Raw genomic sequence first — 15,695 nt, forward strand, 5'->3', positions numbered from 1 at the left:
ATGCAGTGATACTTTTTTTTTTATTGGACTAACAAAATATTTAAAAGACAAGCTTTTGAGAGTTATCCTCTCTTCTTCAGGTCGGAAGTTTAACATGGGAGTCCACTACCAGCAGAAAATGAAGTTTTATTTTTTAGCACTTTTTTCAGCCAGTGGTTGAAAATGTAAACTGCAGATGTGAGGATACATTTATCACCAGAAAGGTTATTCAGCCTTAAAATATATACATTTTGCTCCTTGAATAGCATTCCCGTTAGCGGTATTGTATTATAAATGTCCCGCGCCGTATGCGTTATCTATGGAAATCCCTGGTGTTCCCCGTTTATCATGCACTTTTTGTACTAACCTGGGAGCACTGGACGCAGACCAAACGGGCCTTTTGTAGGAGAAATTCCACGAACAATGCAGTCGAAGAGAAAGCTGATCTGATCTCCTTCTGTGCAGGACAGGAAGAAAACTCCGGCCCCTGAAGCAACAAATGGGGTTTTTTTTTGTGGTGGCAGGAAAACCATATAACACTTTCCTATATATAATTATATAACAATATCCGATGTGGCTGAATATCATCAACTTTAATTATGTTTTATATATTTTGTTTTAAGACACCTATACAATGTCTGATTAGTCAAATACAATTTATCATAGATGCATTAAGATTAGATCGGCACATTTTGCAATTATCCATAATTAGAGAGTTTGCAAAAATTCAGTAATTGAATTCTTCACACACACACACACACACACACACACACATATATGTATTTCTAACCTATCCCTTAGTACGGAACTTAAAGAATGACGTGTTATACTGATATACAGTAGGAAATACGAAAAAATTATTCTGCGGCAAATTTCAAAATCCTCACCATTGCACTGGCAGGAATATTCCATTTTATTCAGAACATCCTTCATCACTAAAGGAGCCCCTCTGCATTTCTCTTTATTGCCGAATGCCGGGATATGACATCATATCCCGACGCTTCACCTTTTAAGGACACTCAACGCCGGCAGAAGTGAACCATGAAGGTCTTGCCGACTCGCCACAGATATCCATAGCATTTGTGGGTCGTGGTGGAGATCTCCTTTTTAACTGCCCCACTAAACCGTGGTGTTACAGGCAGTCTGATTGCCCAAGGGGGCAACAGGCTCCCTATATTCTGGCCTAGGCCGACAGGTCCTCTGCTGTGTCCCAGGACCTGTCGGCCTAGGCCAGAATACACCATTGCCAATGTCGATTTGTGGTTGGTCAGTCCTCCCCTTCATAAGCTTTGGATCTAGTAGAATGATTGTCTAATTGTCCTCATGCACACCTTACTTACTGGGGGGTAGGTAATATTGCATATTGGAACCCCCAATTTACTGCTTGTGCTCTCTTCTAGGTTTCGTTAAGCTAATTTTATGCTAACAACTTCTGACTTTTTACTCTTTCCTCTGTAGGTCTAATCGTTTAAGAACAACCTATGGCAAAATCTGCATCTGCTTCACACAGAACAATAAAATGTTCCTGGAGTCAACAGTTTAAATAATTAAAGAATTATTTTTGGGGAGGTTTGGGACATTGAATAGCACTCGCAATTTTGTTTCTTATACTGCATTTCAGATATAAAAGATGCTTAAATCAGCAAAGTAAGTGAAAGAGCTACTTTCTTAATAATATATTTTCACACGGTCATATGGTCCCTAGGTAGTTTTCTTGCCTTCACTCCTTGAATAAAATGCTTGAATTCAGTCTTCTAGCTGCTGACAAGTCCATCAGCCTCCTCTCATGCATCCAAAGAGTACCAGAAGCAAGACAATGTCTTCCGTTAATGTTACAGCCAAATACCCTTATCCCACATGTATAATCACTCCTCTTATTTCAGTCCAAAACATGAAAGTCAGCTTGATTCATTATTACATTTATAGATTACATTTTATTTTTAGACTGTCAACAGATTCCGTAACAGTGTTGCAATACGGCATAGTGAAAGCCAACAATAACAGTAAGACAATCTACATAATTGACAAAAAGATTAACACATGTTAAGATATAATGGTACAGAAGGAAAAGAGGGCCCATCTTGTGTTATAATCTGTTAGGATTTTGAGAGAGGATAAGGCAGCGCTAGCGTAGAGGTTCAAAGTATTCTAGGGCCGTTCTCATGCACTTTGACGTCATGTTATCTGTCCCATCTGTGTTGTTGTACTGAAGTAATGAATGCAGTAAGTTGCGTTCCACCACGGTATAATTAGTCATGTTGTTGGTTTGTTGTAGGCAGTCTAGAAAAGATATAATTCGCCAACTCTATTTATGTTTTATGTGAGCTAAATCAGAATAGTAACGCTATGTGAAGTCGGACACTAGCAAAGGTCTTCTGCTGGGAGAAAACATTATTATTATTATTATTATTGATTTATATAGGGGCAGTGATATTCTGCTGCCCTGTACATTGTCCTTGTTAGGGGTAATCTCTTGGTTTGCATGGGCTGTAGAATACCCAGTTTTTTTTTAAAACAAAATATAGGGAAATATATATTATTTTATAAATGATCTAGGTTATATACAGATTAAAGGCACATTGTTTTTTCACAGCATATATAGTATATAATACATAAAGCATATAATACAATTTTTAAATCTCTTCAAAGTGTGCATGTGCTTATGTACCCATTTTTTCTTAGTACATTTTATTTATAGAGTGACAAATTCTGTAGCACTATTTCGACAGGGGAACATAAAAAAATAGCTCCTGAATAGTACATATATGTATCCAGACTTGTCTAGATGTATTTTGTTTTTCTGTTTTATTCCATAACTCATCCTGAGGCTTCGTGAATATAACCATCAGAGTGCAGACATGTCATTGAATCTGAATTCATGTACTCCTATGATGTAATTATTACACACATAAATTTAGGGTATCGCGGTATACGCCTTGTTCTTGACTCTCTCTGCTCTTGGCATGGAAAATAGTCCATGCTTTAGCTTTTGATGGTTAAACGTCATGTCACGCAATAGAAGTAAAAGTCTGGCCAAACATAATAAACAAGACAAATAAATAGTTCACAGCCTGAATATATTTAATGAACTATTATTGTTACCTTTTTTTAATATATACAACGTCAACATATTCTGTATTCTGAACTACAGCAGGGCATTAAATAACTAGAACAGAATGCACTTGTCGATTAGGTGAAAGGTGGGATAGAATCTTTTATTTTTTCACAAATTGAATAAGAGGCGAGTGTTTAATACGACAGATACTATGGTTTCTATTTAAACCCTTTTTTTTAAATCATGACGTTAAAAGAGGTTTTTTGGGCAGACCCAATCATAAGATGAAGCAACCCGTATTGTGGTAAGGGACCGAGGCTTTAGTTTTGGACTGAGGCCCAGAACATCTCTGACAGAGGCCTGGCTGTGACTGACCGTAACATTCGTTCTGACGTCAAGGAGAAGTAGTTCATGAATCAGTCTTCTTAGAATAAGAGCAAGTGCAGTCTGCATGGTTTGCGCAACCCGAGTTAAGTTGGGCAAATCATTTCATCAGTAAGCAGTAAGCGGTTCATGCTCCATTCTTAAAATACTTAAAAACTGAAGCGTTTTATAGAACTTTTAGAAATGGGAAGATATCAACTATAAAACGAAAAAGCAAATGCATGCGCAATATTGTAACTTAAAGTTTGATTCAATTAGAACATACAAAACCCAGATGGTCTTCGAACTTCTAGTGCCTTTTAATTCCAAAACATTTCCACTATTGGTGCATTGCCAGACCATATAATCCCCTAAATTATAAAACACATATTTGGATAGATCCTTTAAGATTATTTGTCACGTTTTCTGGTCAGCAAAGAATTGTGCAATGTTTGATGACCAGGCCTACTGAACCTGCCCATGGACAGCCAGCTATCTGCAGGATAAAACCAAGAAAAGTATTCTTAGTTTAGGCAACGGTCCTTATTCCTTCACATCAGAACCTCCCTATATATATATAACCACAGGGATATTAGGCCGCCGTGTAAAAGTAAACCTCTCAATGCAAAATGTAAGTTTATCCATCTATTTTAAAATCCGTGTAGGATATGGTTTATTTATTTTAAAAAGAAAATGATATTGGAAAAATTGATATATCCTCCTTTGAGTCTTAATGATTATGAAATGTAAATATAAAATGAGAACATAATTACCCAAGATAATCTATTTTGCTAGTTATTGATCACATTGGCTTTACGCTATTATCCAAAGCCATAAGGATTACTTCCCTTTCATTAAACTTTCAACCGATTATGAAGGATGGAGCATTGCAAATTGTTCATCTTGAGTCATTATTTGTCTGAAAAACACCCTGTTTTGCTGCAAATGTCAAAATTGCATAAACAAGTGATCAGTCATTTTAATGACACCTATACATCAGCGAAAGAGGCAAACTGGTGCACATATTAACATAGTGTTTGTGAGTCTTATGATTCTGATTTATTAGTGACAATTCAAGATGGATTCATTTGGGATAGACATCATCCTTAGTCATGTCAAGTTGATCATTGAACAGAAATAATGTTAATTTTGTCCTCTCAATTATAAAATGTTGATTTCAAATGATGATCGAGTAGAGAGAAATTACTTAGTTAAACATCTAAATGTAATCTAAGTTTAATTTTAGTTAATTTACTTTTACTTGGGATGCAATCGATTCTTTTTTGGGGGGAAAATATGGCTAAAGAAGTATAATGACCATATATTATAATAATATTGAATATACATATACCCTGGAAAAAAACAGCCATTGTGATCACCTTACCAAAACTCTCCCAGGAACATGCGTCAAGCCCCCACTGTCCATGTATGTATCCAGGGGCGGACTGGGCCGGGGGGCAGGGGGGCAATTGCCCCCCAGGCCGCCCTAAATCCGGGCCGGTGGGCCGGACTGACGAGCATTCAATGCGGCTGCGGCCGCAAAGTTAAAAACTAAGCGGCCGCGAGCAGGATTGAATGCGGCCGTCATGCGTACCTGGCGTGGGGGGGAGGGGGGCGGTCCGCCCCGGCTGCCGCTCATCTGAGGGGTGCCACCATGCCGGCACGCCTTCAGAAACGATGCGCGCGGCACAACATTGAAGCCACGCCCACCGTCTTCCGCGCTCAGTGCACCGGAAGGACAGGAAGAAGAAGAAGAGGAGGAGGAGGAAAAGTGAGGGTGAAAGAAGAAAAGGTAGGAAAGAGTGGATTAGTAAGTGTGTGAGAGTGATGGGTGTTATGCTGAATGTAAGTGTGTGAGAGTGATGGGTGTTATGCTGAATGTAAGTGTGTGAGAGTGATGGGTGTTATGCTGAATGTAAGTGTGTGAGAGTGATGGGTGTTATGCTGAATGTAAGTGTGTGAGAGTGATGGGTGTTATGCTGAATGTAAGTGTGTGAGAGTGATGGGTGTTATGCTGAATGTAAGTGTGTGAGAGTTATGGGTGTTATGCTGAATGTAAGTGTGTGAGAGTGATGGGTGTTATGCTGAATGTAAGTGTGTGAGAGTGATGGGTGTTATGCTGAATGTAAGTGTGTGAGAGTTATGGGTGTTATGCTGAATGTAAGTGTGTGAGAGTGATGGGTGTTATGCTGAATGTAAGTGTGTGAGAGTGATGGGTGTTATGCTGAATGTTTGTGAATGAGGGTTTCAGATAGCATGGATGTGTAAGTGTTGGGGGATAGCTTGGCATAGGGAGTCCGTAATCACATTCCTTTCATGCCCAGATTCCAGCATGTAGTGGCTGCCTAGGCATGATAGGAGTGTGATTGCTGTTATAAATTATTTTTTGGTCCAACTTTGGTGTGTTAACACTTTTATTGGACAGAATAATTCAATGACAGTATTAATATATATATATATATATAATTGCAAACAGCAATCACACTCCTATCATGCTAAGTCAGCCAGCACATGCTAGAACCTGGGCATGATAGGATTGTGATTGTTGTTATATATATGTGTGTTTGTGTGTATATATATGTTAATATTGTTGTTGATTTTTTTGTCTAATTTTGGTGTTACTTTTAATAAAGTATTTTAAAGGGTTTTTTTTTCCAGTTTTGGCCAAGTGAATGCTGAATTTTCAGTTTCAGTCCAGAATTTTCATTTCGGTGCATCCCTACTATATACTATGCCAGTCACTAAAGTGGTAAGCCTACACCACATCAATGTTTGGCTTAGTATATAGTGATAGGGGTTGTCAGTGTCTGGCTCAATGTATAGGCACACATTGACGGTGGTACCGCATAATCCCTAAGCATATAATGATAACAAATATGCTGTACCCCTGTCAATGTTTGCCTAACCATAGAAACTATGCAGTTTTAAAGTGTGTGTGGGGGGGGGGTGCCACATACAGGGTCTGCCACAGGTGCCAAATACTCTCGGTACGCCCCTGCATCATGCGGCTGTCAGACCCAATGGCCATGCCTCAGCTCCTCTTCCCACGTCTTAAAAGTGGTGGGATGAAGAGCTGAGGCATGCGGTGCGTGCACGCCGGCCACTTTAATTTCATTAGGCGCTGGTGGAGTGACTGCCGCACGACGGCCGCTTTCAATGTCGCTCGCAGCCGCTTTGATGGTGCAACGGGCCAGTTGACTAGACTTGCCCCCCAGGCCTTAGGCTGCCAGCCCTCCCCTGTATGTATCCTGTTTAATATCTAAATGACAGAATTTCAGAACATGTCACCGCAAATGTGTGAAATACTGGTCTCCCCCTTTATGGCGTGTGTATGTTAACCCAATAGGAATTCCTCCTCTGACCACATTATGTCACTACAATCAAATGAAATCAGTTAGAATGTTGCCTCTTATGTGGATTTGCACCATTCTGACCATGACATGTATCAATTTAAACCTTTTTAGTATTATGTATATAAGACTGCTAGTTGTTTTTTGCTTCCAGTATGTTATGGTTGATATGTTTATAAAGCAGTTGACACAAATAAACTTGTTTCTAAATAATGACACGTCAAGATTTCCATATTATTAAATGTGGCATTATTATAGCCACATTTGGCAAGTCACTAAATAGAATCTTTGAGATAGGCTGTTAAAGGGTTAATCCCTTATTACAAGAGTCTCAGGGTGAACTCATTTAGAAAAATCATTTTGAAAAATAAGATAAGACTCTGATGTAGTGGAGGGCTAAGCAATATTTGGCCGTATAGTCTGACGGATTACCCAATATTTATGCCTCAAACAGGTGTTTTTTGATGGGCATGAGCTCAAATTAATGCGTTGTTTTGTGTTTTTTTGGTCATTATTATTTTACCTGCAACCCTAGAATCAAATTTTTTATGCCTTTAATGCATTTTAGGCTGTGCGCTCCTCTATTTTTTTATATATATATTTTTGTGTTGTGAATATGAACAGGTTCTGACCAAACCCTAGGATTGAGGTCCTCCACCTGCCGCACAGGAGCCTCAGTAATGATGTCCAGAGAGGGCTTTAAATTGCTTAAGTCTCTATTGGATTAAAGTACAGCGCAGTCCCACTGATCCAGTTCCTTGGCAACTTGGCAAACTTGGGGTACTTTGACGTAGTGGCGGGCTAAGCAATATATGGCCATAGAATGTGACGGAATCCCCAATATTTATGTGTTAGGTAGGTGTTTTTTGAATGGTATGTGCGCTGATTTTTTGCTTTGTTTTGTGTACTCATTTAAAAACATTCTCAGGGATGACATTGCTACACTATCAATAGCTCAGATGTCAACTCTTTTGGGATCAAAGAAAATAATGTACCCCACATCACTACCTTAAATCTGCCTAAAAATACACGAAGGAAAAAGTAACCAAAGTCAGGGAACGGGGGGGGGGGGGGGGGCATAGCTGGCCTGGCTGTGGTTAAGCAAAATGATCTAAGAAGAATTTGCTTATGTTTGCTGGGTTGTTTGTAAGTAGCGTATCGTAGCATGCAAAGTGCATAGCTGGCCTACGAGTAAAGCATTTGTAAACACGCTCCCTACATTGTTAGCAAGGATCTATATTTAGCAACGTCAGCGTCTGGCAAGTACTAGCTTTATGTTCATACATAGAAGTGGAATTGCTGCTATTCTGCCACATACACTCATTACATACTTACAGTTACATACGGTGTTTCCCGGCCATGGCTAACTGCTACGCCAGAAGAGCTGATGCTTTTAAACTAATATTATATACATTTATTTGATTTTGTTTGTATTAAACCTAATGGTGAAGTTAAACACTACTATGGGCAGAGGCTAAAATCCAGAACCGGTGTAGCTGTTATTCTAAGGTTACATCCCACGCTCCCCTACCTCGGCCCAAATTCAACACTTTAAATTACATAGGAGTGGTACTATTGAATTGTATTCTCATTAAGGCAGTTACACATATTTCCACCATCACTGAATCCTTTAAGTGATCTTTATATAAAAAGTTGAATTCATATTAGTGACCGCTACCTAGGGTTGGACACTTTATAGAAAGAAGACTAAAGGATGATGTCAAGTGTGCCCTTGGTACTTTTCCTGTACAGTCCACACAGTTTTGCTGCCGATTTCATAGCCTGTTTAGGATGAGCCTTTAAATGACTTTGGAACAGCTGTTGGGACCACCAACCACTTAAGCTGCTGAGCTGTGTACATAGAGGTGTTACCAACTGGAAAATCCATCATCTTTGAAGTTAGTTCTGGCCGGCCCAAGGCTAACAGGAGAAAGTGAGACTGCCGAGCAACAGAGCTATGTCTGTTTCCCTTTAACTTTAGGGCTAATAAAATGCATTTAGCCAATAAGATAAGGGAGATGTCACATAACTAAAAACGCTCAGTCACTAACAGCCCCACTATGGCAAATTGCATCATAAAATACCCCATGTGAAGTTTAATATGCACTCTTCAAAAACTATAAAGCCCTGTCCCTGAGATACATGCTGCACCTTGTTCGTGGGACATCAAAAATGTAAAGCCACACAGCTATAATAAAAGCTTTTCTGCATCATAACAAGCAGCCTGCCAAATGTTGGTATTATTTACCCTTTTGCACATTCCTTTTTACTTATCCCTTTCCCTCTGGCCTCCTACAGCCACAACCCCTCTCCTTTTTAACGTTAAACTTTATTATCTCTCTCTTTTTCTACGTTTGTAGCTTTCCTGCACCATAACAAGGGCTAATTACTGCTACAAGAGAGCTACTACTCCCTCTTTTCAACCCTTACTTTGTTTCAATTACCCCTACTACTCCATTCAATTGTTAGCTCATGAACTGGGCCCTCAACAGCCCACCAATCCTGCCATGAACTTTGTGTACCGTATTTGCTCGATTATAAGACGACCCCCCAAAATCTGAATATTAATTTATGAAAAAAGAAAAGCCTGAATATAAGACGACCCTATAGGAAAAAAGTTTAACCAGTAAATGTTAATTCATGTAAACTATGTGAACAATTGTTTGTTAATAAAAGCTACGATTGAGAAAAATATTTTGTTTTTATTTCCTTTTTTTCCAACCTGCCCCCCCAGTTATGCAAATCTGCCCCCAGGCTTGCCACTCTGCCATAGAAATGCCTTATACCCCCTATATGCCACTGTGCCCCATGATACGCCTTTTAACCCTCTATATGCCACTGTGCCCCATGATATGCCTTTTGACCCCCTATGTGCCACTCTGCCTCCAGAATTGCCTTATACCCCTATATGCCACTCTGGCATTTAGGGGGTTAAAAGGCATATTATGGGGCAGAGTGGCATATAGGGAGGTATAAGGCATTTCAGGAGGCAGAGTGGCGTATAGAGGGTTAAAAGGCATTTCTGGAGGCAGAGTGGCATTAAGGGGGTTAAAAGGCATTTCACAGAGCACTCTGCCTCCAGAAATGCCTTATGCCCCACGTTTAACACTCCCTCCCCCTCCCTCCTCCAAACTTACCGGTGCTTCTGAGTCCCCGGTGCTTAGTCCGGGCACCGTGTAGCGGAAGTTGTCTACGCGAATCGCGTAGAGCTCTACACACTGCCCAGACTAAGCACCGGGGACTCAGATGCACCGGTAAATTGGGGGGGGGGGCATAACACAGGAGGATCCAGGTCCCCTGCATTGCTGCTGGGGATCTGAATCTTAGTCTCATAGTCAGACATATTTGAGGTCTGATTATAAGACGACCCCGATTATAAGACGAGGGGTATTTTTCAGAGCATTTGCTCTGGAAAAAAACTCGTCTTATAATCGAGCAAATACGGTACCATAAGGATGATTGCAAGCTCACAGGGAGGGTTCTCATCCTGTGATGTACATACCAGGGAACTTCTGGGATCCGGCTACCCGGAGCCTTCCATTGCATGACGCGGCCAGGACTGCACACTGACGTCGGTGGGCGGTCCCGCTGAAGTCGCTGGGCGGTCCCGCTGACGTCGGGGACGTTCCTGACGGCAGTGGGAAACTCCCCCATTTAAAGAAAAAAGTCCATGGAGCAGGGGGGTCAAGACCCTGCTCCCGCGACCCGGAGGATTCGGGTCTTGAACCAGAGGAGCAGCGCTCACCCGGCAATCTCTAGGTCAAACCCGGAGAGTTCCCAGGTATGATGATGTATCTGTATGTATTAATGTATTTTGTTCTGTATGTGTTAACTGTGCCATTAAATTGTACAGCGCTTAATAAAGGATAATAATAATAATAAAGATCTGCACCTAGATGGTATGATGTTCACAAACCAAACTGCTCATTAGTGCTCCTCACTGCAATTTGAAATTTGAAGCACTTGGTTCATACACGTTACACTAATCCATAATGTACTGGTTGGAATTGGATCAAATGTCACCCGAAAAGAAAAAAAAATGTGAGGTGAGGTCAACATCTCCGCACATATATAGTTTATATATAGACTTCTCTGTAGAATACCCTAATGGATACAACCTATTTTGTGCTCGTAAACATTTCCTGCTATTTGTGCTGCGCCTGTATCTTTCATAATAAAGAACGATTCTACACAAGCAGATCTCATCACTGCTGGGTTTTAAGCAGCTCCCTCAACAAATAAAGGGATTATTAAGTGATATAAAGTTAACTGTGTTCTGTAATTCTTTTCTATGATAAATATAATGTATCTTCAATATACTGCGTATAAAGAAATGAGACTATTCCGGAGGAAACACAGAGTAGGTTATATTATTATTATTATTATTATTATTTATTGTTTTATGTAGCTCCATTATATCCCACAGAGCTGTACAATGGGTAAACAGGACATAATAAGTAGTGCATCACATAACAATTTGACTTACAGAATCAGGAGGTTGGGACCCTTCTACAACTTTTCAAAACTGGACTTATCACCATAGCAACCAATAGAATGTCCCAGATTGTTGAAACATTCAATTGGTTGATATGTTGACAAGATTGTTTTAAAAGTCCACAACAAAATCACTTCTTACATATAATAAGTCTCCTTGTCTATACCTAAACTGGGCTGAAATCCAGAGAATCTGCAAGTATGGGTAGGCTGGCTTCGCAGGTACCCCCCAGGCTGGTCCAAAATTTAAGGTCCTGTCTAAGTTGGGCCAGAGGAATGAGCTCCGTGGGGCCACAGGACTTATAATATTCCAACCTTGGACCTTCTCTTAGTGTTTCGTAGGCTTCAAACAACGAATAGGATAGGCTCATTACAAAATAAAAATATATAGGATTGTACACTTTGTGTGAACTTGATTACATATTAATTAACTTGTTCTCTTAGGATCTGGGCTGAACCATGAGAGATCCCTTGTATGATTATTATTTATATATATAAAATAATTTTTTCATACCGACCTACACATTTTTCTGGGTTCTCAATCATCCACCTTTGACTAGGGTTCTTAAGGAAATAATATACCCTTGGGTTTTATTAAAATTATTGCAGCTCTGCATGATGTCCTGAATTAAAAGGTTAAAAACATTTGCCCTAGTATAAATAATTCAAATGCAACGGCATGCTTGTGCCAAACCATAAATACTGTGTGACATGTTCCATTAAACCCACAAAAGCGGAAGCCGCCATAGATCTTACAAATAACCAGCATTCCTGTCTTGCCAGAATGTATGTAATATTAATTGTCATAACACGTAACTTTGACAGACCGGTGCTATTAAAACCAGGATAATCTAAAATGGGGTTGTATATCATTAAATAAAACTAAAATACATTGTAAATATCAGAATTATAATCTATTTTTTTAAGCAGGTTCCTTTATATATATATATATATATATATATATATATATATATATATATGTAATATTATTTTAAATACACAGGTGTGCTATAGAGTTAGATTTGGTAGCATATGACCGTGTACCAACTTATAACATCCTATTTAGAGCCTTTGTATAGATGCGGCAAGACACCAACTGTTTGCCAGTAAATATTCAATGTCCCGTCTTATAACGATTAAGAAAACCATGCAATGCTTCTCAGAATGTAGATTAAAATGAACATTGCTTTTGTTCCTCATTTTAGTTGTATCTTTTATTCTTTCCTTTTTTTATGGCCCCTAATTACTGGCAGATCATTGGTCTAAATTCTCAGCCGGAGCGGACAGGAAAGGTCATAGCATATGATTCATAGTACGCTTCACTTTCAGGACTGCCTAGTATGTTTCCACGGTAACAAGGCCATTATATGTATGTGTGTATATATATATATATATATATATATATATATATATATATATATATATATATATAATGTCTGTGATCAACATTAGAAAGATTGAACTGCAAAATTTTGGAAAATCATGGTTCAGTTGGTTTAACCAGGAGAGAAATGGCATTACCCTGGGGCAGATTCAGGCCTAGGGCAGCAGTCCAGCGGAGCAACAGCCCCTCCGCCACGTAACAGGGAGCCAACTGCCCTAATGGCTTTTTTGTAGCGCCAATGCTCAATAGACCGGTTAAAAGGGAGATGACTTTAACACTGTCGAGGACTGTGCTGAATCAGCATAACCTTAGTTTACTACTTTCAGTGGAATGGCAGGTTATGACATCATATTCCAACAGTCAGCAGTAAGAACGGCAGCGCAGAGGGGGCGGCTGGTAAAGCTGCCGTGGGTTAGGCCTAGAGCAGCTGCGAGGGGAAATACGGCGCTGATTGAAAACAATATAATGACGAGAGTCCATGCAAAATCTAATCCACTGTGCATTTTAGTAGTTTTAAGAGCTGAACATTTTTTGTTTAAATACTAATTGCCATCATGCTCCTTTTGGGAAGTAAACTGTAGCTTACAACACAACAACTCATTTCTATAACTTGTTTTCCATTGAAGTGTCGGTAATAACCAGCGCAGCGTTAAAGATCTGGGCTGTATTTTATCAATGTATTCTCTCCTTACAAATGCTGAAAGTATATCCAGTCCCGTTTGATAAATCCTACCATGACTATTCCATATCTCAGTAATGTCTTAGCGCTGAGTTCATCCCACAACTATTTGGCAGTTCAGTTCCATATGTCATCCGTCACCGTAATATCCAGCAGCTGTTTACTAGTTACAAGGCTCTCTCTTTCTATGTGTAGAGGGTCTGCTGGAAACGCAATCTACACAAACCAAAGACGCTAAGAGACTAATCCCCGTCATTAGCAAAGCCTGGCTGTACGATCATTTTACAATGGATTTTTTAAATACATGGGGAATAATATCAATCAGGTAAATGTGAAAATTCAAGTTGTACTGAAGTAATAATACATATGTTTTAGTAAGAAGTTGTATTTTTTGTCCTGCAGGAGACAGGACGTATCATTGTTACCCTTTTTTTGATATGGCAGGAGCACATAAGAAATAAAATTATTCACAAAACAATGATTTCCGCTTGCTTTTAAAAAAAAAAGGCTTCACTGATTATTTTTATACCTGCAGGAAAGGAGCAGAATTTAGATGTTCTCATTTGGAATTCCCAAGGAGACAATAAATTATTATTTTCTCTTTTTCAAGAAAATCTAGAAATAGCCCATGCCTGGCAATATTAGGTACAGAACCTCAGAAGGAAGTTGTGCTGATAATACTAAAAGTACCAACTCCCTGTTTCCAAGAAAGATAGTTTAATTTGTTGGGGTTTTTTTTAATTTACCTACATCTACAAATTAGATGGGACTATGGGCCAATCACTGTTCCCATGCACTCCTTCTATAGAGGAAGAGTTCATTTTACCTTGAGGCTCTGCCACAGTCCATCATAACCAACCGGTAAGTTGGGGGGGGCGGGGGAGTGTTAAATGGGGGGCATAAGGCATTTCTGGAGGCAGAGTGGTCTATGAAATGCCTTTTAACCCCCTTAATGCCACTCTGCCTCCAGAAATGCCTTTTTAACCCTCTATACGCCACTCTGCCTCCTGAATGCCTTAAACCTCCCTATATGCCACTCTTCCCCATAATATGCCTTTTAACCCTCTAAATGCCAGAGTGGCATATATGGGTATAAGGCATTTCTGGAGGCAGAGTGGCACATACGGGGTCAAAAGGCATATCATGGGGCACAGTGGCATATAGGGTTAAAAGGCATATCATGGGTAAAACTTTTTTCCTATAGGGTCGTCTTATATTCAGGCTTTTTCTTTTTTTTTCTAAATTAATATTCAGATTTGGGGGATCGTCTTATAATCAGGGTCGTCTTATAATCGAGCAAATACGGTATTCTGCAGTTCATGCTGCAATCACCAAAAATATATATTTTTCTATGTGAAACAGATAAAACAGGATCTATTATTTCATATCAAAATTCGCCTTCCAGTAAACTTAAGTCTAAAAATGAACTTTCCTATTCTCTTAAAATTTACTTTCCTTTGAATTAATTTCCGAGGAAGCAACGTATGTGGTCTTGAAAACATTTTATTCTACTCTGGGGATGTTGGTCCTCTGCAAAATACCATAATCTCTGGAACAAATACAACTATTCTCATGAAAAAGTATGAGAAAGATTTGCTTGTATAACAGAATACCCATATTTCTATAAGTAAATACAATTCTAGACGTTCGGCAAACTGCCTAGGCATTTTATAAAACGTTCTATTTCATGCATGAAACATTTTGAAACCCCAATGTCACTAAAAACTCGCTCCCTAATAGCCCGGGAAGTCCTTATTCAGATTATGTGTTAGCAAAGCATGAGGCTTTCTTTCCAGTATTAGATCACAACCTATATGCCCCCGCGATTCACAGGTTTTGCAGTACCTGACTACATTGTCAATCTTAATATCAAAAATAAAGAAAATAATACTTTATTATAACTGACTACTGCATACGTAGTCTTTTGATATATTTTTCTCCAAAGGCTTTCAATTGCCAGCTGTAATCTAACAGCGGCTGCTTAATTGGTTCTTAAAGATTAATAGTAATTTATTCTTACATGAATTATAGTGAATGGAATTATAATTGATTCATTATTTAGTAGGACAAAGTCAGTCAAGTATCCCAATTTACACTTATTAATTTCCAAGCGACCTTGGTGCATCCCTTCACCAACACAAAGCAATGTGTGTGCCAGGCCACAAAAGTTATATTGATGCTGGAAGCCAAATGGAATTGTAAAAGATGAGGATATCACCTGTAAAATCATCTTGTCATCCACAAACCTATGGAGAACAAACTCTAATAGACTTTGTGCAGGGAATACAACTTCAACTGCTTTCAACTCATTTATTTACATTGTCTCTCATAGTTCTTGTTGGGCAAGACAAATGAAACCAACAAAGGGGTTTGTGTTGGTCAAAGCACAGA

At 39.2% G+C, this 15,695-nt stretch overlaps 1 protein-coding gene across 1 annotated transcript in view; it reads right to left on the minus strand.

Moving 5' to 3' along the window:
- The window catches only part of DOK7 (docking protein 7), a 47,894-nt gene that overhangs the window by 19,969 nt on the left and 12,230 nt on the right, over nt 1-15,695 (minus strand). The window contains exon 5 of the mRNA XM_089498450.1: nt 347-466. Coding sequence (XP_089354576.1) covers nt 347-466 — 120 coding nt within the window. The remainder of the gene's footprint in view (nt 1-346; nt 467-15,695) is intronic.

Source organism: Sceloporus occidentalis, unplaced genomic scaffold (genome assembly GCF_023333645.1).
Source record: "Sceloporus occidentalis isolate IW3139 unplaced genomic scaffold, rSceOcc1.0.p SCAF_120, whole genome shotgun sequence".
Classification (NCBI taxonomy): Eukaryota; Metazoa; Chordata; class Lepidosauria; order Squamata; family Phrynosomatidae; genus Sceloporus; species Sceloporus occidentalis.